General features: G+C 42.9%; 1 protein-coding gene across 3 annotated transcripts; it reads left to right on the forward strand.

Annotated features, from left to right (window-relative positions):
• Positions 1 to 1,865: 1,865 nt before the first annotated feature.
• Positions 1,866 to 23,924, forward strand: C1QTNF3 (C1q and TNF related 3). 3 transcript variants are annotated; one of them, XM_077755794.1, is made up of 6 exons: positions 1,866 to 2,225; positions 7,565 to 7,676; positions 10,145 to 10,299; positions 14,960 to 15,089; positions 18,225 to 18,324; positions 22,013 to 23,924. In XM_077755794.1, the coding sequence occupies exons 1-6, from the start codon at positions 1,923 to 1,925 to the stop codon at positions 22,170 to 22,172; spliced, it is 960 nt and encodes a 319-aa protein (XP_077611920.1). In that variant the 5' UTR covers positions 1,866 to 1,922; the 3' UTR covers positions 22,173 to 23,924. The 3 variants fall into 3 exon arrangements, with proteins under 3 accessions (XP_077611920.1, XP_077611921.1, XP_077611922.1); XM_077755795.1 differs by having other exon boundaries at positions 1,866 to 2,186; XM_077755796.1 differs by having other exon boundaries at positions 1,866 to 2,006.
• The last annotated feature ends 3,253 nt before the right edge of the window (positions 23,925 to 27,177 follow it).

The following is a 27,177-nucleotide window of genomic DNA, read 5'->3' on the forward strand; positions in this document are numbered from 1 at the left end:
TGAAAACACCAATGGGAAGCCTCAGTGCAATTCAAAGTCAGAAGACGTTGGCTTGTGGCTACTTCGCTAGATAGTCCAGGTGGTGGGAGCACAGAGGACAGCTCTCAGGAGCCTTGTGAGCTAGGTGACCTGGATTGGAGAACCATTTCTGGCTTCATGGTCTCCCTGTAAAATCATTTCCGGGCCCCACCAATGAGGGAGCCACCCACCGAGCCACTCCCCTGGACCTTCTCTCTCCCAGTGATACACCATCTGCTTAGTTGACCGCAAGATGCAGGTGTTATACTTCCCGGGGCTGCACCTCCAGGCCTGGTAAAAATATCTTCAGTAAGAGTTAATGCCAGATAACAGCTGATGTGCGTCCTCCCTAGGGAGATTTGGCTAGGAGTGCTCATCACAGATCTCCAAGAATTCTCCAGTGAGGAAATTTCGGACCTGTAGACTTGCAGGACGGGGATAGCGGGGCCTCTTATTCTTCACTACGTGGGAACTGCTCGCTTTGAATAAGCATGAGTGGAAAGACCCTCACACTCGCGAATTGGAGAGCTTCTATGTTACAGAAAAATTGTCTCACTTCCCTACTCTATGCCCAGGACCAGACCCCTTCTAAGCATAAATGTGGGCCCTAGAGGCAGCTGTTCTGCAGAAGTGATACAACCAGCATCAGTGGCTTTTGTTTCTCAGGTCTCTTTGCTGAGTAAGGAAGGCAGCTGTGGGTGGCTCTCCCGCCCCTCCTCTCTCTCCAGCTGCTCGATGTCGCCTCATCATCAGGCCCGGGTTCTCTGAGGCTTGGCTTTCTTACAGTGTCACACTTGCCCCCTTAGCCTCAGACACTTGCCTCTCATCATCCTTTTAAATCCCAGGGTCTCTGCAATTCTTTTGGGGGAGGGCCAGTGACTTGTTATTATGTGAGCGAATGAGTAATATTAAATGAAATGATATGTAAGTAGAAGCAATTTTAATGACAAAGCTACATAAATTCCCTTAAGTTAGGATCATAAAAGCCAGGAATATCCATTTGCTCTTCGGCCAAATTAATAAAAGTGTAGCAAATAAAACAAATGATAATTCTCTCCATTCCGATCTATTTGGGGTAGTATGTTTGGTTTGGCACTTTCCATTTCTTCACTTTTAATCAAGAATATGTCAGAAGGATGAGTAGCTGGAGCCAAACAGCCTTCTTTTAATACAAAACAGGATGTTGTATCTTCATCTGGCAGTAACTGACTTTAACCTTAGCTTTTGGAAATGCAGGGGAAAAGGAAATATAACCTGGGACGGGGGAATGCTTTTGCTAAATCCAGACACTCTATACCTGAAGCCAGCTCAGTGTTCTGGAGTCACCCAGCTGCCTTCTGCTGCTGGTGGCAGGAAGGAGAAATGAGGTACTTTAAGTGGAGCGCAGCGGGGAAGCATTCACTGTAAGAGGAGAGAGCAAGCACTCTCTTGGTCGCTCTGAACCAGTCCCCCGCCCCCCTGCCATTTCAGACAGAATTGATGCAGTTAAGCCCAAATTTCCTGGCAAGCCTGAGGGCAGGTTTTTCCAAAAGCCATCTCAGACCACAAAGGCACATGTCTAATCACGAAAGCAAACCTCTGGACACACGCTCTCTGTCTCCAGCTGGTTGTGTATGTTTTCTTCACACGTTAACAAAAACGTGCCAAGGTGTGACATTTATGAACCCCACCAACTGGGAGCTGTACACACAAATCCGTTGGCCTGTGGGGTGGGAAAGTGATGAATGGGGGCTGTCCTGCCTGGGGAGGAGGGTTGCTTCCCCTCTGGCATGCCTGCAGCCTTATTTATTACACACCGAAGTATAAAAGCGCCCAGCCGTCTGCAGCTCCCATCTCCAGCCCTGGCATCTGCCCGCGGAGCCTCGCTGTCTTCTCCGGGAGGCTCTGGGGCTCTGTTGACAATCATGCGCGGGAGGCAGCTCGTCTGTTGGCACCTGCTGGCTTTGCTTTTCCTCCCGTTTTGCCTCTGTCAAGATGAATACATGGAGGTGAGCGGAAGAGCTAATAAAGTAGTGGCGAGAATAGTGCAAAGCCACCAGCAGACTGGCCGTAGCGGCTCCAGGAGGGAGAAAGTGAGAGAGCGGAGCCATCCTAAAACTGGGACTGTGGATAATAACACTTCTGCAGACCTAAAATCCCTGAGACCGGATGAGCTACCGCCCCCCGAGGTAGATGACCTAGCCCAGATCACCCCATTCTGGGGCCAGGTACTCGGAATTCTCTTCTAAGGGGTTACTGTGAAAGCTTAATGAGTTTGGCTGTTGTTCTTTTTTTCGGCTATGATTCTTAGCATCAATGCTTTCTAGAAGTTTGCTGGGCTGCATGTGGGTGTCTTTCTGGGTTGCTCTGGGGGACCAGGGACTGCGGTCTCTATTAGAAAATCAGCAGAGGATGTGTGGGGACAGACTGTCCCCCAGAAGAAAGGAGAACAGACCAGCCGGCTCCCCGCTGTGTTGTCACTTGGTTTCTTTCCTGCTCTCTTAGTGTGCAAAGCAGTGCTGACCTATGCAGATCATAAGAGGGTTGGATTTTCTTAATCCTTCCCAGCAGGGAGACACTGCTCTTTGAGGTTTTCACTTTGATGTGTTAGTTTACTATGACATTTCTTGCCAGGCCTGTTTATTTGATTTATAGCGGTCTGGCTTGCTAAGCCTCTCTGTTCAAGCCTGTGAACCAAAGAATTAGAACAAAAAAGACTGCATGTGTTTAAAAAGCAAAACTTCACTGTGTGATTTAATGCCTGATAATCACAAAGGACTTGATTTATTTCCCTGGGTGTAACCTCAGCATCTAAGGAAATATTTTTTAACTCTTTTGGGGTAGTATAGGAGCGAGATAAGCTTTCAGTGAAGTGAATTGCCAATTGGTGAAACTCCATTTAATTAAAAACATTAAGAACGGGACAAAATGGACATTGACCTACCGTCTCCACATCTAGCCTGTTGAAATCAGATGAGGGGGACAAGAAGAGTTACTTTGAATTACAGGAGCTTTGAACAAAGAGGTTTTAGAACAGTTGACTGTGTCTTTGCATTAAATAGTCCCTGAAAAGGTTCATGTAGTTGAAATCAAAAACCCGTCCCATCACAGACTGAAAGGTTTAGGTTGAGACTGGAGATGTGGTCAGCCTGAAATGCCACACATGATCAGCAGTAGATCTGGGGCTAACCTGGGATTTCTAACTTAACGGCGCAGTGCAGAATCCCAGGCTGTTCCGTGAGACTGTGTCAAGAAAAACTTGTTTCTGTAAGGAGCCAAAAGAGATGATAACCTCCAAACACAATCCTATTTTTCAAAGGCCACTTTTAGAGATTGTCCTTTCATCTGACAATCCTTTTTTTTTTTTTTTTGTAATCTACATCCTCTGTGGGGCTCGAAATCACAACCCCAATATCAAGAGTCACACACTCTACTGAGCCAGCCAGGCCCACCCCTCATCTGACACTGTTTGGCTAGAGGGTGACTAACGCTACTTTATATTTTCTTAGTGGTGACAATATTTTCATTTTTGTTCACGTCTTGACCTGGCCTTTTCATTTCAGTGATGGGATCTTTGCTGGATCCATCCTGGCCTTCTCTGTGTGAGCCCCCAACGTAGCAGAAGGCAGATGTAGGCTATCATTTGTTGTTATTTCTTGGCAACCAACACCCAGCAGACCATTGGAATCCAAATTACATTTCTACTTTGCCCTGCCTTCTAGTCCAAGGCAGCCAGCAGGCTGGAGTCAGATGTAAGGGATAAGAAGTCACTTTCTGGCTTTTTTTTTTGAAGTCTGAGGGGCTTTTGAACCCTTCTCGGCTCCAGAAGCATTTTCAAAACCAAAACCAAAACCAAACCAAAACAAAAAAACCCAACTGGAGATACTGAGGAGATTCAGACTCATTGATATTCGGGAGATCCTCAAAAACGACTCCCCTGCCAATGGGTATGGAGACTCACACTGCATTTAAGATTTTACCTCTTTCCCTTTCTTCCTTTTGTTTCCTGCCTCTTTTCTGTTAATTCTTCTTTTTTTCTTTCACTCTTCCGCTAATGATTTCCGGGGCTTCTGCTATGCGCCAAGATTTACGATGGGAATAAATATGTCCAAGTCTATGTCCAGACAGTTCTGAAGGGCTCTCTTGGGGATAAATGAACAGATAATTGAATACCATATGATGAAATCTTTATAACAAGGCAGTTGGGGAGAAAGTGTTGGAGTGGTGGTGGCCACTGAGTTGGATCTCAAAGGTGAGACAAAAAGTATGGTTATCCACACAAGAAATAAAATTTTATTTTATTTTTCATTTAAAATTTCTTTTTACATTTTTAATTTATTTTTGAGAGACAGAGTGAGACAGAGCATGAACTGGGGAGGGGCAGAGAGAGAAGGAGACACAGAATAGGAAACAGTCTCCAGGCTCTGAGCAAGCATTCAGCATAGAGCCTGAGGCGGAGCTCGAATCCACAAACTGTGAGATCATGACCTGAGCGGAAGTCAGATGCTCAACCGACTGAGCCACTCAGGCGCCCCAAGAAATAAAATTTTAAAATATGTGAGACAGCAAAGAGATAAGAGAGCCTGAGAAGAATGGGCATGACGGGCTCCTGAGCTGTGGGTGGAAAATGGGATGATCTTAGTGCCAGTCTGGAAGATTCTGTTGGCCGGTTAAGGAACTCAGACCTTTTGGCAGCAAAAGTAGTTTGCCAGCAAAAGTAGTTCACAGCAGGACAGCGAGGTGATCTGGTGTGTGTTCTAGAAAGAGACCCTGGCCATGGGACTTATGGTGAGTAGAGTGTGCAGAGATCAGGGGATAGTAGATCTGGTCTCTCTTTTCCTGGCAGGTTCACCTTTATCAATCTTCCCTCCTCCTCCCGGATGCTTTCTCCCCTTCTTCCCACTTCCCTCCTCCTTTCTCTTCCTTATTTCTTCTGGTAAAGTAAGAGCTGTTGGTTCTCTTTCTGAGAAGTCACTCACTGAGAGCAGAGCTCAAATCTGAGTAGCTGCCCCATCACCTCCATCTACAAAATGGAAGGACTTGTCTTAGAGACACCTACCTCCTCCCATGCTGCTCATTTTTGTGTCTTTGGCTTTCCAGTTTGACCTGATTAGGAGAAATGGTAAGAGGGTGATGTGTAGTGACTCCCCTGTACGTAAGTCTCCCTTGCTTAGGTGATAACCTCTGAGTGAACACATCATGTCCAGCTTGGTCTGAGTCCCTCAAAGACTCAGAAGCACTATTCCATTTGGCTGAATTTTGAAAGACCAGGCCAGAGGAACATGCTGTGAAATGTTGTAGAAGAACTCTCAGGAGATGTCCAACTAGTAGTAATCAGAAGACTCTCCCTTTTGGGGTGACAGCTCTCTGCTCTCAGGGTGCTTCCAAGTAGCTTGGGTGCACACCCCAGTCCCAGTGAGCTCCGATCCTGAGCAGCCCCATCTCCTGGAGCTAACTTCTCACACCCAGACACTCAACTTTAAGAGAAAAAAAAAAAAAGCCCTTTCTAAGTCATTATTGGAGGGTTTGGAAAAGACCTTAGTATCTTCACTTGCTCTTAGAGCTGGAAAGAAACTTCAGGACCATGTTACCCAGTGCCCTAATTTAGTAGACAAGAAAACCGATGTCTGGTGGGGGTGGGGCAGGGGGAGTGATGTCACTAAAGCCACACAGAACTGGGGTGGGCATTCTGGTTCCAGAACAGCCATCTTCCTCACATTCCTGACATGTCAGTAACTCAATTCTGTTCTTTAATGACTCCATGTCAGGTTTTTTCCCTCCTCCCCCTCCCTTCTTCTTCCCCAAAGCCCATTATTGGCAGAGCCTTGGATTTCTTGGAACTTAAAAAGCTGTAATTCACATTAGCAAAATCATACCAGGAAATTATGGAATACTGACTTCTCACATTGCATCCTTGGATTGGAAGGTGGGGCGGCACTGTGGTGTCTGACTTTCCAAGTGTCTGAAATCGCCTGTCTCAGACCACTTCCTCTAGCTGATTTTCTTTTCCGTCACCCGGTTTACAAAAGGTTTTTACAGACTCCCAGATCTGACCAATCTGGAGTCTGGGGGGCAGAAGACTAGACAGGAGGTAGCTCCAGATTGTAGTTCCTGATCACTTGAGACTGGAGCTCTGAGCTGTGGCAAGAGAATGCTTGGGCTAACTGCTCTGCATTTTCCCTGAATAGCTTGGTGGAAGCCTTTAGGGAAAAGGAATGAGGGAGTGAGGAAAAAGTCCAAGTCCATTTTTTATTAAAAAAAAAAAAAAAAGCGAATTCTAAATGTGCAGCAATGTAGAACCTTGCCTCATTTTTCTGCTTGGATTTCTAGTGATAGAGAAACCATGAATTTAAAAATCTTTCTCCACCCACCTCCATCCCTCTTTTTCTCCTTCTTTTTCTCCCCTCCCTTCCTTTTCTAATGAATCCTTTAGAAACAATGTGCTGTGTTCAAAAGGCCATTGAATTATAACTCATGTCTAGTAAAGTTTCCACAACTCTTTTGCATGATATAATTAAAAGGCAAGTTACCAATTTAGTGACACTCTAAATCTTATAAGCAGATCTAACTCTGTCACTAGATCTGTAGCTCCTTGACCATAAGCAGAAAGTTTAGAGATTTTCCTTTCAATAAATAAGCATGTCCACTCAGTGTCATATTTGAATACATTGGATTCCCATTAAGTGCTCATTGAATATTGGCTGGAATGATATGATAATGATTTAAAATTTTGAAGGAAATATGAAACAGAACATGAGGTTAAATACTTTTGAGAGAGAGAGAGAGAGAGAGAGAGAGAGAGACAGAGTACTAGCAGGGGAGGGGCAGAGAAAAGGGACCGAGGATCCAAATCCTGACAGCAGCAAGCTGATGCCGTGATTAAGCTCAGGAACCATGAGATCTGACCTGAGCCTAAGTCAGATGCTCGACCAACTGAGCCACCCAAGTGCCCCCTAGGTTGAATACCTATGAAGAGGGAGTTAAAGTTGTTTCAAGATGTAGATAATGGATACAAATTTACTGGACGAATGAACACTTTGTTTCCTTAATTTCCTAAGGCAATTTAAGTGTGCTGGGACTGAAAAGGTAGCATTACAGTTCAAAATTTCTAAGAACCCTTACTTCAGTATCATGAATATAGAAAGTCTTAGTAACTATCTTTGAGGTTGATCATTGTTATCATCTACTCAAACGAGCTGCATGCGAGGCTGTTGGTAAACGGGAAAGAGAGGGGCGCCTCCACGTCCATGTCCACGTCGGAAGGGCTCTTTTCTTTTTCTGTCACCAGTCTTCCCAGAAATCCCAGTCTTCCCCGAAGCTCTGCCCCGTCCCCAGCCAACACCACGCTCCTTCCAAAGAGCATGCGCTTCTTTTGACCCTCCGGCTTCCTTGTGCTTTTGGTCGCCCGCTCACTTTACGCTGTTCGAGGTCCCACCCCACACCATCTTTTCTGATGTTGTAAGTTGTTTGGAGTTTAACTTACCCAAGGGCCGAGACCAGAGGAAATTCACAAATCCTACTTACTCCCGAGTACCATTCTCTGAAACTTCTCTCCATCTTTTTAAAGTCTCCACAAACCGGAGGACCGCCCCCAGACTGCAGCAAGTGTTGCCATGGAGAGTACAGCTTCCGAGGCTACCAAGGCCCCCCTGGCCCGCCCGGTCCCCCTGGCATTCCAGGTAAGGATGAAAGAGACGAGATACTCTAGTCTAATTGCACACTGTGCCAAAATAGGAGCCAGGGTGAATCTAAATAATTTGGGTTCACTTCTGTGTGGTCCAAAGGGCGTGCGTGGCAAATCCAAAAGAGAGCTGGGGAGTGACATGGGTTTATTAAGCCAATTAGGTGGAACAATATACTACCAACTCCATAGCATTTATTTCTTACCCCACTTGCAGAATCCCACAGGTGTTAGGAGCTCTGGGGCAACAGATCCGTCGGCAGGGTGGTCCTCTTCACCAGCATGGAGGGCAGAACTAGGCGATCTTATCTGGACATACTCTTGCTTCAGTGTGTCCACCACAACGTGCTTCGTGCAACACGCGCTAACTTTCAGGGACCTTCTGAAGTGATGGTGCGGAGGAGATGGGCACCTGCTGGTCTGCTTAGAGCCAGCTCCACACAGTGCCATTCACTGAACCACACATCCTTCTCTCTGATTCTATGCGCAGATAACTTTTTCTTCCCCGAGCCTCAGGGTCTGTGCATGTTTAGCTCTCTGTTGACTTTCATGGCTCTCTTGGGCTCACAGGAGCATTTCGGGCTGCAGCACCACAGAGTGGCATGGGAAATGCTGTTGCGCTCCATTCAGCCATCCTGTTCTACTGACCGTGCCCCAGGCATGGAGGTTCTGGGAACTGGCTAGTATCTGGCATCAGCCAAGGAGAGTGTAGCCTGTGCAGTCTGCTTTGGACTCCCTATTCTGTCTGAGGAGTATTTTCCTCTTCCCCTGGTCAGTTCCTGGGGTGGGACTTTTTCTCAGTGTTTGACATAAGTCCACTTGCTCTTCTCTAACTTACCCTCATTCATATTAACATTGATCAAATGAGGTTTAATTTTTTTTATGTACTTTTGAATGGCTTCTTTTATGAAACCAAATCTAAAATGAGAAAACATCCTGTTAGACTTTAAACTGTGATTACTGTCTTGGAATCTATGTCATTGAATGTCAAGGGCAGCAGCCAGAAGCTGTAGTGATTTGGTGTAGAGAATATCCAGACTCCTCTAACATATGCTGAGGTATAAACTCTTCTGAGTTTGAAGAGAAAAGCTGGCTTTGGATAAATATTTCCCAATCAGAATGGCTTTGTTGTCACCCCACTAACTTGTAAACACAGCCAGAGTTTATTTATCTGGGAGGATTGCACGCTTGGTATAATACCTGACCAAAGGTAGCATGCAAAATAATCAAGAAAAGGGTGTAAAATTCAACAAATATAAAATAAAGAAAGAGTTGTAGGAACTGTCTTCTAGTGGCAAAGAGTTGGAATCATGATCCAAGTCTTGCTTTCAAAATTATCATTTGAATTTTTAGCACTGATTTTACATTCCCCTCAGTTATAAAAGTGATACATGTCCTTTGTAGAAAAATGCAGGGGCGCCTGGGTGGCTCAGTCGGTTAAGCATCCGACTTTGGCTCAGGTCATGATCTCACAGTTAGTGGGTTCGAGCCCCATGTTGGGCTCTGTGCTGACAGCCAGCTCAGAGCCTGGAGCCTGCTTCAGAGTCTGTATCTCCCTCTCTCTCTGGCCCTCCCCTGCCCATGCTGTCTCTCTCTCTCTCAGAAATAAAAATAAAAACATTAAAAAAAAAGAAAAATGCAAAGAGACAAAAAAAGATATAACATGAAAGCCAGTCATGTTCCAACCATTCAGGAAAAAAAAAACACCCATGAAATATCTTTATGTAATATATAAATACTATTTATACATACTATCATTCTATCTCTATTGATTCATAACCTTTTAATCTTAAAGTATCATGAATATTATTAAATTTTATTGAATATTAGCATTCTTTCTTTGTGACTATATAACATTATTTACTGGATGTATTATTTTTTTATTTAGCTTTTCCGGTATTGGTGGACACTTACGTGGTTTCTAACTTTTGCTATTATAAATGATACTTTGACAATCAGTCCTCACAATTTTTCATCCAACTCTTGCTTTATAAGAAAAACGGGCTTTGGAGACTTAAGTAGCTAAGAAGGCTGTCTTCAGTGTCCCAGGTAAAAGAGATCCCACTTTTTTAAAAAAATATTTTTATTTATTTCTAGGAGAGAGAGAGAGACAGCGTGAGCAGGGGAGTGACGGTCAGAGAGGGAGGGAGTCACAGACTGAAACAGGCTCCAGGCTCTGAGCTGGCAGTCAGCACAGAGCCCGACGCGGGGCTCGAACCCACGAACCCCGAGATCATGATCTGAGCCAAAGTCGGCCGCTTAACCGACTAAGCCACCCAGGCGCCCCAAAGAGATCCCACTTGATGATGACCCCTTGGCTGTGTTCAGGATTTTTTCAAATGGTCTTTTACAACGGAGATTGAATCTTTTGGAAAAAAAAAAAAAAGGGATTGCATTTGGATAAATAGAAAAGGTGACTGTGAGTAATGGAGACTTTCTCCTGTGATGATCTGCTCCTAATTTCAGGAAACCATGGAAACAATGGCAATAACGGAGCCACCGGCCATGAAGGGGCCAAAGGTGAGAAAGGAGACAAAGGTGACCTGGGGCCACGAGGGGAGAGGGGGCAGCACGGCCCCAAAGGAGAGAAGGGCTACCCGGGGGTTCCTCCGGAACTTCAGGTAAGTCTCCTCGGGGCACAGCTCTGTGCGACTTCCAAACGGCCCTGACCCTTCGCGTGCGGGAGTCCGACAGCCTGAGCGCTTCTTCAGGCCTCAGCCAGAGGCCGGTGGCGGGTAAGCCTCTGGCTTTACTCCCCGCCCCTCCCCCACTCAGGCAGCCTGTGTTCAAAGAGCACTTTGAAACCATTCCTAGGAAGGCATTTAAGGTTGAAATTCCACTCCCTCTTAGACCAAATCCATGGGTGGACATGAGTGTCAACTAATCTCCCATTTTCCAAACCAGAAGATGCGTTAAATAAAAAGGGTTTTGGCAACTCAAATATACCAATCTTTAGATGTATAAATAGAATGGTCAAGTGTCTACTTACAACATTTGATTTATTAATTTTGTTGCGTTTACCAATTCCAATCATAAATATGCATACCAATATGTAAGTATTCTCTATCAACTCAAGATTTTGTGGCACAGTTTTTATTAAAATTTTTCTCATGAGTGTCTTTTCTATCAGTAGAGATATTTTATTTTTCAGCCACCCACCCTAGATTAGATTAGACTTTGATTATATTCATTTCAGTTTAAAGTGTTTTGAATCTACTTATGAGGCTATAATTGGATATTTTATCCTAAGCTTCAGTGCTCATTTGTGTATTTATTTCTCTTTTAAGTAATGTTCAAAATTCTTGTTGCCAATAACATTTAAAATGTGCAAATGTAAGATTATGTCAACAAGAAAATTTCTAAGTCTTGGTTATTTATTCATTTTCTGGCTGATATTTTTTAAATTGATTTTTCCAAGGGATTCCTATCAACTTTGAAAACTAGCAGTTTTTACTAAGGTTGTTTTTGGCTGCTTTGAAATAGCAACTGCGGTTAAAATAAAATACAGATCTTCCTCAACTTAAGATGGGGTTACTATGAGAAATAAAGGAAATGACTCGTTTTCAGAAATACCAAATAAAAGCTATGCTGTCTAATTAACAGTAGGTTTCCAACCTACTGGAAATATGTACCACCCTCCCCACCACCAACAATGGAGTTCCAAACCCTTAGACACTTCACTTCCTGGTTCTTCTTCCCCTCTTCCTTTCATGGGCTTATTTGGGGGGGCTTTGCAATAAGCATGCATTAAAGAATAAAGGAGGAGAAACCGAAAGTCTCTGCATCACCTCAGGGAATATAGTTTGTTCCAATCAAACTACTCTGTGCCTTATATGGGCACAGGTGACTTTGGGGTGAGGCTGTAACCTCTGCAGTACTCAGCCAATGAGGAACCAGGGGAGGGACTTGCACACTAGGAGATAAATTGTCTGCTATACCTGCCCTAAGTGTGCCTGTGCATCAGACACCTACTCTTGCAAGAACATTGAATAAAGCCTCATTCCACTGTGCTCTGAGTCTCTGCATCCCTCCTTTGACTGGGTCAATGGGCTTATTTCTAACAGTTATGTCGGATAAACCCATTTAAGTTGAAACATGGTAAGTCGAAAGTGCATCTAAGGGGTGCCTTGGTGGCTCAGTCACTTAAGGGTCTGACTCTTGATCTCAGCTCAGGTCTTGATCTCAGGGTTGTGAGTTCAAGTCCCATGTTGGACTTTGCACTGGGCATGCAGCTTACTTTTAAAAAATGCATTTAATACACCTAACCTACTGAAAATCATAGCTTAGACTAGCATACCTTAAACATGCTTAAAATACTTCCATTAGCCTACAGCTGGGCAAAATCATGTAACACAAAGCCTATTTTGTAATAAAGTGTGGACTATTTCATGTAATTTATTGAATACTCTGCTAAAAGTAAAAAAACAGAATCATGTGTGGGAACAATCATCGGTTGTTGATCCCCTGTCCAGCATCTCAAGAGAGGATCTGCCACGTATTCATAGCCCAGGAAAAGAATCTAAATTTAAAATCTGAAGTATGGTTTCCACTGAATGCGTATTGCTAGTGCACTATCCACAGGGTGCCTGGGTGGCTCAGTCAGTTAAGTGTCTGACTTTGGCTCAGGTCATGATCTTGAGGTTTGTGAGTTTGAGCCCCCATGTGGGGTTCTGTGCTTTTCTGCTCCTACTCTGTCTCTCTCTAACATAAACAAACATTAAAAAATTAAAAAAAAACAAAGCTGAAAAATTGTACAGTCAAACCATCAAAGGTAGGGAGCTGTGTGTAATTGAGAGAGCATACCACAGCATGAGAGACTTAAAGAACCAGAATATAGAGACTTTTATCTGAAAGATCAATTGGGGTAAAACTTTGCCTTTTATTTGGGCATATCTGGTGGTTATTTGACCTTGGATAAATTCCATCAGTTTTCTAAATTTTTTAAGTTGTAACCTAAGAGGTCTTTTGTGTTTCTCTAACTGCTTTGGGGGTTTTGTCATTCATAAATGAATGCTGTTTATTAATTTTAGCAACCTGTGCTGGCAAAAACTTACCAAGAAGACACATGCCCTTTGGCGAGGTGAAGGGTACTCAACAAGGTGAAAGACTAATGTTCCCAAAGTTAGAGGTTAAACTCCAAACATGTGGTTGCACAATGGCCAGTGAGCCCTGACATAGCCAGTTTGATGGAGCATATCTTAGGCAATTATGAAATTGTTCCATCAACTATTTTACCCTTAAAACTACAATGTAATAATTTGGGAGACCTACATTCCCATGTTTTAAAGGAGGCATCACAGAGGAGGTTGATTGGCACCAGGGAGCTTGCAAGGAAGGATGACTTCCAGGCCCCTTCATTCTTATTTCCAAATCCCTCCTCTCGTGCTGCCCCCTACCTGCCCCTTCTTCCTTGTCCAGGGCCTCACACTGTCTTTCTGACTGTTCGGATCCTTTCCGTGTTCATTCTCCCAGGCCTGCTTTCCGAGCAGACCCCTGAGTCTTTCAGAACTTCAGTTATTCACTCTCTTCTCTCACCCCCTCCCTTAAAACTCTCATTCGCTGAAGACAAGTGGCCTGAGCAAGTTAAAGAATGTGTTGATCTCATTCTCACTTAGTTAAAATGAGTCCTTTGGACAGAGGGTTGGCAATAGTTTTGTTTTTTTTTAATGTTTACTTATTTTTGAGAGAAGCAGACAGAAGATCTGAAGTGGGCTCTGCACAGAGAGCAGAGAGACAGATGTGGGGGCTTGAACTCACAAACCAAGACATCATGACTTGAGCCAAAGTTGGATGCTTAACCAACTGAGCCACCAAGGCACCCCTGGCATTGATTTTCAAATGTGACTGTCTGGCAGTGGTGCAATTCCAGTGTGGGAATTTTTCCCACATCACCGAACATTTGTCCTGCACCAACGGAATGTCCTACAATGCAATTTAATTCTGACACTACTAAATTTAAATTTAATTAAATTTAATTCCCCTACCTGGAGAAGGCATCAGAGTCCTAGGTTAAAGGCTCAAGACTTTAACCTAGACTGCAAGACTCCTCCCCCTCACCCCATTTCAGATGCTGGTCCTAAGCCCAGGTTGTCATCTCTGCTTCTTTTTTTTTTTTTTTTTAATATTTTTATTTATTTCTAGGAGAGAGAGAGACAGTGTGAGCAGGGGAGAGTCAGAGAGAGAGGGAGATACAGACTCTGAAATAGGCTCCAGGCTCTGAGCTGGCAGTCAGCACAGAGCCCGACGCGGGGCTCGAACCCACGAACCGTGAGATCATGACCTAAGCGAAAGTCGGATGCTCAACCAACTAAGCCACCCAGGCGCCCCTGTCATCTCTGCTTCTAACAGTGTGGCTATGAAGGAGAGGTTCCAACAACCCCCTCCTCGGGATCAATTCATTTGCCAGCATGAACTCCGAGAAACATTCTACTTACTCAGTCACTCCTTTGTTATAATTCAGGAACAGACAGATGGAAGAGATGCTTAGGACAAGATTTGGGGAGTGTCCACGTCTTCTCAGGGACCGAGGGCCACTCTCCTGCACCTTCATATGTTCACCAACCTAGAAGCTCTCTGAACCTCTTCCTTTTAGGTTTTATGGACTCTTCATTGCATAGGCAGGGTTGATTAAATCATGGACCGCCAGCTTCTCTGCCCTTCCTGGATTTGAGGTGGGGCCCAAAGTTTCTAATCAGGTAGCTGGTTTCACTGGCAAACAGCCGCCCCCTCCCCTCCCCATATTTAGGTTGCCTGGGAGCTTTCCAGAAGTCACCTCGTTAACATAGCAAAAGACCGCTTGATGTCTCTAAACACTTAAAATATTCAGATGGTTTCAGGAACTCTGTGCCCTAAACTGGGACAAAGAAAAAATGCATATTTATTATAAATCATAACATCACAGGTATTTTAGGGACAAACATAACACAGGTGAACAAAATTGAAAGGTTATCTGGGTGCAGGCCTTCTCAGATCCTTTAACATACTCACGTGCATTTAATAACTATAAGTAGATTTCACCCAAAGTTTCCCAGTATTAGGATTTTAGTATTTCAAAAAGCATTTTGAAGTTTAATGCTTCTTGAAACGTGGTCGGAACTGTTGATATTATAATAACATCTTAATGGTTGCATAGCATAAAAATGTTAGAAATTACTGTGATTTAATTCTTTCTCTGTTTATTTCTAATCTAGCTATTACAAAGAATGTTGAAATAAGCTTACTTTTGTAGAAACCTCATTTCTTTAAGATAAATTTCCTCTTACTGCCCAACTCTTTCTTTAGATTGCGTTCATGGCCTCTCTGGCAACTCACTTCAGCAACCAGAACAGTGGAATTATCTTCAGCAGCGTGGAGACCAACATCGGAAATTTCTTTGATGTCATGACTGGTAGATTCGGGGCCCCCGTATCAGGTGAGATGTAAAAACAGGTGAATGAGTTAATCGATTTAACCATCTTGAAGGAAGGAAAGAAGGAAGGAAGGGAGGGAGGGAGGGAGGAAGGAAGGAAAAAGGTGAAGCGAAGAGAAAACAAAGAAAGGAAGACAGAGTTGAGAATTCTTCCTGATTCTGGGGAAAACAATCTGCTCATATATGGATTTCTGTTGGATTTCAAAGTAAATGAATTAGAATTCAGATAGACGAGAAGGCATTAAAAAATGATAACCATGGTTACCAAGATTTAAACAAAAATTTTTTAATCTTTATTTATTTTTGAGAGACAGAGTGTGAGCAGGGGAGGGGCAGAGGGAGAGGGAGACACAGAATCTGAGCAGACTCCAGGCTCTGACAGCTCAGAGCCAGACATGGGGTTTAAACTCACGAACTGCAAGTTCATGACCTGAGCCGAAGTCGGAGCTCAACCGACTGAGCTACCCAGGTGCCCCTACTAAGATTTTTTAACTCTGATTTGAACTGAAGCAAATAATCCATAAGAGGGTATAGTTACCTCTGAGTATAAAAGTCCTAAGACTAGGGGCACCTGGGTGGCTCAGTTGGCTAAGCATCCATCTTAGCTCAGGTCATGATCTGGCGGTTCATGAATTCAAGGCCCGAGTTGGGCTCTGTGCTGACATCTTGGAGTCTGGAGTCTGTTATGGATTCCGCGTCCCCTCTCTCTGTTCTTCCCCCACTCGCATTCTGTCTCTCTCTTTCTCAAAAAATAAATGAAGATTAAAAAAATTTAAAGCCCTAAGACCATAATTCTCACAGTTGAATGTGTTGTAATGGTGTCCTCCCCATGCCACTGCTCTGAGGAGGGCCTGATACTTTAAATAATATTTAAATTTTTAGAATTTCTTGAGCACATCCGTATTCATTTCCTATCACTGCTCTAATAAATTACCATAAACTGAGGGTCTTAAAATGACACAAAATTATTCACTTGTAACTCTGGAGGCCGAAAGTCCAGAATCAGTCTGATGGAGGCAGTTCTGCTTCCTCTGTTACCTGGCCTCTTCCAAGGCTGAGAAGCTGTCAGCGTGCCCTCTCTGTGAGCCATGTCACCTCCCTCTCTCTTCTGCCATCAACATCCCCTCCTCTCAGACGCTGACCTCCTGGGCTCTCAAGGATAGCGTGACTACCTTGGGCTCACAAGATCCTGAATTTAATCACACCTGCAAAGTGCATTTTGCTATGTCAAGTACCAGTCATAACTTCTGGCGATTTTAGGACAAGGGCCTATTTGGGAGCTGTCATTCGGCCCCTACTTCCTTCCTTGTAGGCACCACAAGCTGATTGTTCTGGGCTTTTCCTGCTGTCCTTTCAATACATGGATGTAAGCCTGCCCTTTGCCCTGGAAAGTTCTTTTGAATTATATTTTTAAATATAGATATAAATACTGTTTTTCTTATCATTGTGCCAAGGTGGGGTAGCATTGGGAACAGTCTGACCTGTGTTAGGAATTAGGCAATAAGTGGGCATATGACCTATGGGATATTTTTAAGGTATAATAAGACCAATTAAAAGATAACTTGAGGGGCACACGGGTGGCTCAGTCAGTTAAGCGTCTGACTTCAACTCAGGTCACGATCTCCCGGTTCATGAGTTCGAGCCCTGCGTTGGGCTCTGTGCTGACAGCTCAGAGCCTGGAAGTTTCTTCCGAGTCTGTGTCTCCCTCTCTCTCTGCACCTTGCCTGCTCACACTCTCTGTCTCTCAAAAATGAAAAATAGAAATAAAGGTAACTCGATTTTGATTGCCATCATAGTCCAGCAGTTCTAAACAATGTCAATGATAAAATACTCCTCCCCTTTGGGGTTGTCCACACACCAGCACCCTCCTAGCCCATCCCCCTGCATCTTAGTAGACCCCTGGTTAACTTTGTAAGGACTCTAATTATACTTTGTTGGTTTTGTTTTTAACTTTTCTTAGTCTGTCTCTGGTATCTATTATTTTCTCTAATCTCTTGCTGCTCTTTATTTCCATTTCATTGTTGTTTGCTTTTTCTGTCACTATTCTTTTTAAAAATTTTTTTTTGTTTATTTATTTTTGAGAGAGAACCCTAAGCAAGCAGACAGAGAATCCCATGCAGGCTCTGCACTGTCAGCACAGAGTCCAACATGGCCTCAAACCCACAAACTGTGAGATTGTGACCTGAGCTGAAACCAAGTGTCTGACACTTAATTGATTGAGCCATTTCAGACACCCCTCTGTCACTATCTGCATGTCCTTAATTATATAGTCTGAAGATGAAGTTTCCTTTTTGCTTCTTCCAATTTCTTCTTGTTTCTGTGATACTTTCTTTACATTTTCTATGTTTTACATTAACCATTAGTCCCAGTTTTTGGTTCCTTCTCTTGTATGGATATTTCTGCCATGAGTTCTTGCATTCTGTCTCAAGACTTTGTAGTCTTATTGGGGCACCTGGGTGGCTCAGTCGGTTAAGCGTCTGTCTTCGGCTCAGGTCATGATCTCACAGTTCATGGGTTTAAGCCCTGCGTCGGGCTCTGTGCTGACAGCTAGCTCAGAGCCTGGAGGCTGCTTCGGATTCTGTGTCTCCCTCTCTCTCTGACCTTCCCCTGCTCATGCTCTCTCTCTCTCTCAGAAATAAATAAAACAGTAAAACAAAAAATTTTAGGACTTTGTAGTCTTATTAAGGACACACAGTACACACACTGAGAAGGTCTCAAAAAAAAAAATGAAAGTACTTTGAAGATGAGAACAGATAAAGGAACATTCATACAAATAAAGACCAAGAAGAGCCTACATGCTATATAGAATATATATAAAACATGGAGTGCCTAGGTGGCTCAGTCAGTTAAGTGCCAGACTTTGGCTCAGGTCATGACGCCACAGTTCGTGGGTTCAAGCCCCGCATCGGGCTCTGTGCTGACAGCTCAGAGCCTGGAGCCTGCTTCAGAGTCTGTGTCTCCCTCTTTCTCTCTGCCCCTTTCTCACTCACATTCTCTCTCTTTCTCAAAAAATAAATAAACCTTAAAAATATTTAAGAAAAGAACATAAACAAAAAGTGTGAAGTCATATGGTATACCTCTTGGTCCTCAATGTACAATATACTAATATAACTGTGGATAAATACTTGCCTTTTTCAGGTGTGTATTTCTTCACCTTCAGCATGATGAAGCATGAAGATGTTGAAGAAGTGTATGTGTACCTCATGCACAATGGCAATACAGTCTTCAGCATGTACAGGTGAGTGACCTTCTCTATCACAGTTCTCCGTGCTGCCATTGCTTGTTTAAAGGATGGTGAATGCCAGGGAGTAGATAGGAACCAGCAGAGCCTGACATGAGCCTTGTCATCACTGAGAGCTCCTATATACCGATATATGGCCTAATTATTATTACTATGGGAAGAAATAAATCTCATAAACTTGAGAATAAGCAGGTTGATAAGAGGCCTTGAGGTAATTACTAGCAATACTCCCCCAAACTAATCATTTGTATTCTTTTCTTAACTCACAATTTCTTTTTTTTTCTTCTATTTTCCTATTCCTCCACCCCCCCTTTGCCAGGGTTTAGCCCTATTGACGGTCTTCTCTACCATCTTCCTTAGCTGGCGGGGAGAGTAGGCCCCTCTCTTTAGAATGTGCTGCTGCTCTGATATTTATCCTAGCATTCCTTGTAAAAAAAATTACTTTTTTAAAAAAGTTTATTTATTTTGAGAGAGAGAGAGAGTGTGTGCTCACATATTGGGGGAGGGGTTGAGAGCGAGAGGGAGAGAGAGAATCTCAAGCAGGTTCCACACTGTCAGTGCAGAGCCCATTGCAGGGCTCAATCTCAGGAACTGTGAAATCATGACCTGAACTGAAATCAGGAGTCTGACACCTAATCAACTGAGCCACCCAGGCATCCCTAAAAAAATTACTTTTTTGGGGCACCTGGGTGGCTCAGTCAGTTAAGCGTCCGACTTCGGCTCAGGTCATGATCTCATGGTTCATGGGTTCAAGCTCTGCATCGAGCTCTATACTGACAGCTAGCTCACAGCCTGGAGCTTGCTTCAGATTCTATATCTCCCTCTCTCTCTGATCCTCTCCTGCTCACACTGTCTCTCTCTCTCTCTCTCAGAAACCAAAAAAAAAAAAATTAACAAAAGAATTACTGTTTTTTAAAAAAACATTTATTCATTTTTGAAAGACAGAGTGCAAGTAGGGGAGGGGCAGAGAGAGAGGGAGACACAGAATCTGATGCAGGTTCCAGGCTCTGAGCTGTCAGCACAGAGACCAATACGGGGCTCAAACCCACAAACCATGAGATGGTGACCTGAACTGAAGTCGGTTGCTTGACCAACTGAGCCACTCAGCTACCCCTAAAAATTTACTTTTAAAAAGAAATGTTACAACTTGTTCTGATATAAGCTTAGTGTGTGCAAAAGAGGCAGAGAGCCAACATCTTTCCCAAAATTAAGTGGGTAGTTAGTTATCTATGAAAAACTGTGGTTGCTGTCTAACTCCTATCATTTTTTAAAACTTGGGAGGAATGCCATTTCTTCAGGAGCCTGGCCTCCAGTGTGAGGATGTATTTGAAAAACCAAAAGAGAGAAAGACACGTAGGTTAAATTACTGCAAAGAAGAGACCCCGAATACGATGCTCACACAATGCCGAGCTCCATGTGGCTTGAACGGCTCTAGGATGGGGAAGGGCAAGGCAGACAGGGGAGAGGAGGGATTTCATGGGGGTTGGGAGGGAGGTGCTCCCTCTGGGTTTTCAGGGACACAGACTGGTGAAAGCTGTTCTGCCACCTGTAAAACTGACTTTCTAATTCTCACTGGTCGTGGTCATTGCCACAGTCAGAAGGCGAAAAGAACAGGCTTGTGAAAAGTTTTATGCATCATACATTCTATTCAGAGAACACAGCCACGTACTTACCCATGCCTACTGATGCAAGGGTGCCAAGGAAACATAGAACTCCTCCTCTGGAAGCAGGGAAATGGAACCTGGTGAACAGCTAGGCTTCTCTGCTCCTCTGGCCACCAAGTATCTGTTGAATTCTTCTTCCTACAGTTTGAATATACATCTTCCCACCTCCACTCCCATGGAAGATAGCCTAAACTGTAGCTCATGCATCCAGCTCCAAGTCCTGAGTCTTAGGAATGAGCAGACCTGGGGCGCCTGGGTGGCTTAGTCGGTTAAGCGTCCGACTTTCGCTTAGGTCATGATCTCGCGGTTTGTGGGTTCGAGCCCCACGTCGGGCTCTGTGCTGACTGCCAGCTCAGAGCCTGGAGCCTATTTCAGAGTCTGTGTCTCCCTCTCTCTTTGACCGTCCCCTGCTCACGCTGTCTCTCTCTCTCTCTCTCCTAGAAATAAATAAAACATTAAAAAAATTTTAAAAAAAGGAATGAGCAGAACTTTTCATCACATCGGTCTCTTGGCTGTTTTTCTCTTTTAATATTTATTTATTTATTTTGACAGAGACAGAGAGTGTGGGTGCATGGGCTCAAGAGCTTGTGCTCATGGGAGAATGGCAGAGGGGGTGGAGAGAGAATCCCAAGCAGGTTCCACACTGCCATCAATGAGCCCCATGCAGGGCTTGATCTCTCACCGTGAGATCCTGACCTGAACCGAGATCAAGAGTCCCAGATGCTTGCTCAGCTGAGCCACCCAGATGTCCCTTGGCTATTTTTCTCTTTGATCCCTGATTCTGTCCTCTGGGAGAATCTTTCTTATTTATTTGTGTCCATGGCTACATCTAAAAGGTGAATAGATTTTCCATGGGGTCTTTCAGAGCCCACTTCCTGCTTGTGTGAAGTTGAGGGCTAAGAGTATTTAGTCAAACACTCCAAGCCCTTTGTAAGCCAGTTTTGGGTAATATCGTTTCCTCAGACACTTAGCAGCCTTTTGTTTTATTTGTTGCCAGTCAGTTATATGTGTTGGTAAACCACAATCAACATTCTTTTCTTGACATAGTTTTTCAGCCTGTTGTTTCCTTGATTCCTTATCTTCATGCCTTTCTGTCTTGACTAGTGGTGGCAACCACAAGGCCTTCTCAAACAATAGATTTAGGTAGAAAGGCAATATTTTTAATCCATCAGATTATGTGTCTATGAGATTAAATGAGAAGTTTTCATAGGACAACATAAATTTTATCTCTTCTCTTTCTGGTATAAAAGCACTTGGCTTTTTCACCCCTGTTAGGCCTCAGCTTTCTAGACTCACCCTTTCTGCTTCCTGTGCTTCAAACATGTCAGTTCTTATCTTTTGTAGAAACATCTTACTAAAAGGAGAAAGAGAATTTTGACCTCTCCAGTCACTTCCTTTCTTAGTGTGCAGGCTTGATAGACATAAGATCTGTCTCCATGTTATCAGATGTTTTCCTAAATGTTTTGTCACAGCACAACATGGATCTACAGTTTTCAAGCCCACAATATTTGTTTCCTCAGTGCTCTCTGCCTGACCATGAGCAAACGCAACATATTTTAGTTTGGGTTATAACAGAACCCTCCTTCAGTACCAATAGGTTACGTTAGACTAAACTGCTATAACATTAAACCAATGGCTTAAACATAATAGAAATCCCTCTTCTTCTCATTGAACAGTCCAGAGTGCTTGTTCCAGGTCAGGGCAAGTGAGAAAGAACATCCTTCTACCTAGTCTTCAAGAACTCAGGCTACAGCACTTGGCTTCCAAGGTCATTCTGGTCATTGTCATTAGCATTCCACACAGTCCTAACGAGGAAGAAGCAAGGAGAGGTGTTTGTGAGAATTGTATTGGCCAATCCTTTTAGTGGTACATGTCATTTCTGTCCACATGCCATTTAGAGAACTTAATCAACAGGACTCCAAATGCATGAGAGTCTGGAGGAAAAGGGGAGGGCATAGTTTGGTAAAGAGGTGGCTGTCTACTGCAAAGACTAAGCAGCTGGTGCCTTTTTTTCTTTATAGCTATGAAACAAAGGGGAAATCAGATACATCCAGCAACCATGCAGTACTGAAGCTGGCCAAAGGGGATGAGGTTTGGCTGAGAATGGGCAATGGCGCACTTCATGGAGACCATCAGCGCTTCTCTACCTTTGCAGGCTTCCTGCTCTTTGAAACCAAATAAACATATGAATAGACCAGCTCTACTTTTGGGAAGACTTATGGCTGAGCTGGTATTGTTATGATCTGAGGGACATTAGAGTTGAGGGTTCTACTCAGGAGTTCAGAAGAAGAATCCACAAAACTGTCTTCCCACGTGATCTTGACTAATATACTCAGCACGTTTACTCTTCCCTAGGCACCTAAAAAAGAATTCCCTTTTTGATGCAGGTTGGAATTAATTGTTCCCATCAAAGAAGTCATTTGCAAAGAATTTGGCTGCTCTGTTTTTAATTTAGTAGCAACTTTCAGGAATTCCTGGGCTCATCGTTTTTATAATATTTCAAGGAATAGAGTGCAGCGATTATGATGGGGCCAGGCAGGAACAAGGGCACTTGTCAGGACCAAGTTACCAGAGACATTCATAATGCCTAGACTGGGAAGTAACACTTTGATCCAGTGGGTCAATATTTATGAATAAAGTATAGATGTTTTTAGTAATCCTAGATAGCTTTTACATAGGAAAAGTATTCACAATGCCCATAAATAATAGACTCCTCCTTTTTTATAAGGATACTGCTGTAATTAAATCTTTACTTGTAATGGCTTGTATTTTTGGATATAGAATTTTCTCATGATCCAAAATTGGGCTTATCAGATCCAACATCTTATACTGACTTTTTCCCACTGAGTTTCTCAGATTTCAATAGATCTTGCTTGACTCTAGCCTGCAGAATCAGCAGAGCCTGCTGAGGTGATCTTAGATCCACATGTACAGATATAGTGACCTTCTCCTTCTATTTAGAAATTACCCCAATAAATTTTACACTCACTGACATGTCCTTTGAGGGAGCTATAAACTCAGTTATGTACAGTCAATCTAAAGGATGCAAAATATAAGGACATTCCATTTAGAAGACATAAAATAAAATCTCTTAACCATTTTAAAAATAAAACATGATAAGACCTCTTTGATTACCATACTTAAGGGACATTTATAAAGCAGCTGTGCTCCTTGACTTTTGCCTATCCCTTCCCAAAAGGATAAATTCAGAAGATAGTACTCCAAATTGGTTTATTTTAAGCAAAGAAAGCATCATTGGAATATGTGTTTACTCTGATGTTGAATCACATTTAAAAGACACTAGAGAGATGCCTATCTGACAAATATCATTTAGTGAATTCCCTTGGAAGCAATTGGCCCTTGATTAATTTTCTGTAACAAGTTGAATTTCCACAAAGGCTTTGAAATTGTGGGTTTAATTGTATTGATTACCCCCTCCAGCTGGAAGCAGAGAGAATTAAGTAGGGCTGCCCTATTAGCTAACTTAGCGGGCTCCTTGCTCCATTCTGTCTTTGACCCTTTCTTTTGATCTATAAATATTTAAAAACTCTTTCTGACCAACACAAGCAATGCTATTTTAAAGTGACTGGATATGAGCCAAAATGTGCTTGACTGCTTGATAATGTCTTCATGATTTTGTGTATGTCCCCTGCCATCCCTAGGGCTGTGGGTGTTGAGGTTTCCTGTTTCCAAACATCATAAATATTTTGTAAACTGTATGCCCAATAGACATTTGGATGTTGCATGTTGCCCAAAAGGATTTCATGCCTAAAGAATATATGCCATTAATAAAGTGTCTGTGAAGAAGATATTGGCTTAGCTTTAGATACAACTGAGGCAAGAAAAATGTAAAAGCATTGTATGGAAATAAACATACTTTTGTTAAATGTACTGCTTTATGATGTCCTTAATAAAGTTGAATAGTCATACAGATTCTAAGTCACTATGGTTTAACACAAAGTTAAAATATTTGCACGCAGGTGATGTAAACAACATACATAAATGATACGGGCGCAGAACATATTTGCCTACAAAAGACTCCACTTTTCTGTTATCCCATTTTTCTGACTTCAACCCTCTGCAACTTTATGACATTGATGTTTGGAGGCCCTTTAATGAAATCTGAATATCTCTAAAGGGACAGAACCTTTGTCACATACATGAGGTCTTTCTATGTTGATATATATTCTAGTTTTTTTTCTTAGTATAGACTCCCAGTTGGGTTGCAGGCAGGAGGAAAGGACTTTGTTTGGTCTTGCAAATAAGTTCCAGGGGCAAAAAGAAGTGATTTAATAAGCAATGTGGGAGAAGGTCAAGACTGATTGTTTCACGACTTTACCCATGACCAGAGTTATATCTGGAAGACTGATTTTACAAGTCTTCATTAATCTGAGGCCCTAAAAAGGTAGGTAGCATCTAAGCAACCAACTTAAAAAAAAAAAAAGAAACCATTACCTATTTCACCCATTCTACCCCACGCCCCACCACCTCCCCTCTGGCAATCACTAGTTTGTTCTCTGAATTTGTCTGTTTTTTTTTTGTTTGTTTGTTTGTCTGTTTGGTCATTTGTTTTGCTTTTAAAATTCTACATGTAAGTGAATTATTTATCTGTTTGAAATATTTCACTTAGTATGGATCTCTAGGTCCAACCATATTGTCACAGATAGCAAAATTTCATCCTTTTTTTTTTTTAGGGTTGAGCAATATTCCATGGTATATATACCATGTCTTCTTTATCAGTTCACCTATTGATGGGAACTTGGGTTGCTTTCATATCTTGGCTAACGTAAATAATGCTTCAATAAACATAGGAGTGCATATATATTTTCAAATTAGTGTTTTTGTTTTTGATAAATACCCAGTAATAGAATTACTGGATCATATGATAATTCTATTTTTTAACTTTAAAAAAAAATTTCTTTCTAATGTTTATTTTTGTGTGTGTGTGAGAGAGAACACGAGTGGGGAGGGGCAGAGAGAGAGGGAAACACAGAAGCCTAAGCAGGCTTCAGGCTCTGAGCTGTCAACACAGAGTCTGACGCGGGGCTCGAACTCACGAACTGATATAGTTCTGATGCCCCTATTTTTAACTTTTTGAGGAACTTCCATCCTGTTTTTTCCAGTGGCTGCACCAATATACATTCCCACCAACTGTTGCTAGGGTTCTTTTTTCTCCACATACTTGCCAACACTTGTTATTTCTTGTCTTTTTAATTCTAGCAATTCTGACAGTTGTAAGGTGATACCCCATTATAGTTTTGATTTGCATTTCCCCAACAATTAGTAATGTTGGGTTGGTAAAGGCGACTTTAGCTATGGAAGGAGTTAAAAGCAGCTGGCTTGTGATCTTTAGTATATGGATGCCTTAGAAAGCTGAAGAAAAAGGCAGGTGACTCTCTTTGTAAGTTGTATCTCTTGTACCTACTTACCTTGGGTAAACAGATGAATGATATTTGCAAGAAGGAAGAGAATTTATCTATTTAATGCATTTAACAGGCTAGCCCTGGTTATAGGATTACTTATGCCGAATAAACCCAGAATCCAGGAAGCACAGATCCATAGCTAAGTAACTCCCTGGGATGTAAAATGAAGTCTGTTAGGTACCTGAAAACCTCATTAGAGATCTCAGCTGTAATCGTGGGTCAGAAGGTATGCCCGTTTGCTAGGGCTATAACAAAATATCATAACTCCCCACCCCCATCTTCTTTTTTTAATGTTTATTTATTTTGGGGGTGGGGTGGGGAGAGAGAGATTGTGAGTTGGCGAGGGGCAGAGAGACATGAAGACACAGACTCTGAAGCAGGCTCCAGGCTCTGAGTTCTCAGCACACAGTCTGACATGAGGCTCAAACCCACGAACTGTGAGATCATGACCTGAGCTGAAGTTGGACGCTTAACTGACTGAGCCATCCAGGTGCCATCCTCTCTCCCAATCTTCTTCACAGTTTTATTAGTTTGCTCAGGCTGCCATAATAAGGCACTACCGGCTGGGTAACCTAAACAACAGAAAAACATTTTCTCAAGTTCTGGAGGCTAAAAGTACAAGATCAAGGTATCTTCAAGTTTGGTTTCTTCTGAGGCCTTTCTCCTTGGCTTGCAGATAGACAGTCACATGGTCATCCCTCAGTCCTTGCTATGTCCTAATCTTTTATTGTGAAGACATCAGCCATATTAATTAGGACCAATCCATATGACTTCATTTTATCTTAATTACCTCTTTCTAAGCTCTATCTCCAAATACAGTCACATGCTGAGGTACAGGGGTGGGGGGAGGGGTTAGGGCTTTAATATATGAATTCTGAAGGGACATAATTCAGCCTCTATCAGGGGATATGTGTCCAATGTAGGAAGCAAGAGTCATGTAAGGTTTTCCAGACTTCTGATTTGGCTGAGCTTTTCCATGACCTGTATCTTTGAGCTTATTACTTGATGCTGATTAATATCTCTGATTCAAGTGAATCTGATCCTGGCGGTTAGCTTAAGCTTTTATTTCTGTACTGTCGGTTAGAACACTAGACTGTAAGCAAATGTGAAAAAATACCGTGTCAATCTGGGTGTCTTCTGTAACATTCTTTGCAATTTACTTTCTTTTCAAGTTTTTAAAAAACACAAAACAAGAGAAGAGGGTAAGGAAGCATATGTCTTAAAAAAGGTAGGGAACCGGCTGGACAAGGACAAGGAGATGCTGTGTCAATCAAACAAGGAGCCTATTAGACTGATGTGAATCTGATGTCCTGGCAACCTACGAAGCAAACCAGATTCTAACCGTGTAAATGCCACAAAGTTATGAAGCTGAAACTTAAAAACACCCCATCACAAACAGCCAAGTAGACTTTCATCTATCTAGAGCTAATCAATGGATTTATTTGTTTTTTCTCTATACAAGCCTCTCCCCTGCTCCTGGGGGTAGAATGCTCCTAACCACTTCCTTTTGGGTGCTGCTTGATTAGATTTTGCTTAAAAAAAATCGTGAAATATTGAACAAGCTTCAGTTTATCTTTTAACATAAGATATGCAGAGAGGAAGGCAAGGAAAGCCGGCCCGAGTCAAGGGGCAGGCAACCCCCTGAAAGAGAAAGCCGCCGAGGGAAAGGAAAGCCGCCGATTGGACTAGGCCAGGAGGCGGGGCCCGGACCCTCCCGCGGCGCAGACTGCAGGCCAGCGGCTCTGCGCAGGCGCCGGAGCGAC

This window comes from Crocuta crocuta, unplaced genomic scaffold (genome assembly GCF_008692635.1).
Source record: "Crocuta crocuta isolate KB4526 unplaced genomic scaffold, BGI_CrCroc_1.0 scaffold222, whole genome shotgun sequence".
Lineage (NCBI taxonomy): Eukaryota > Metazoa > Chordata > Mammalia > Carnivora > Hyaenidae > Crocuta > Crocuta crocuta.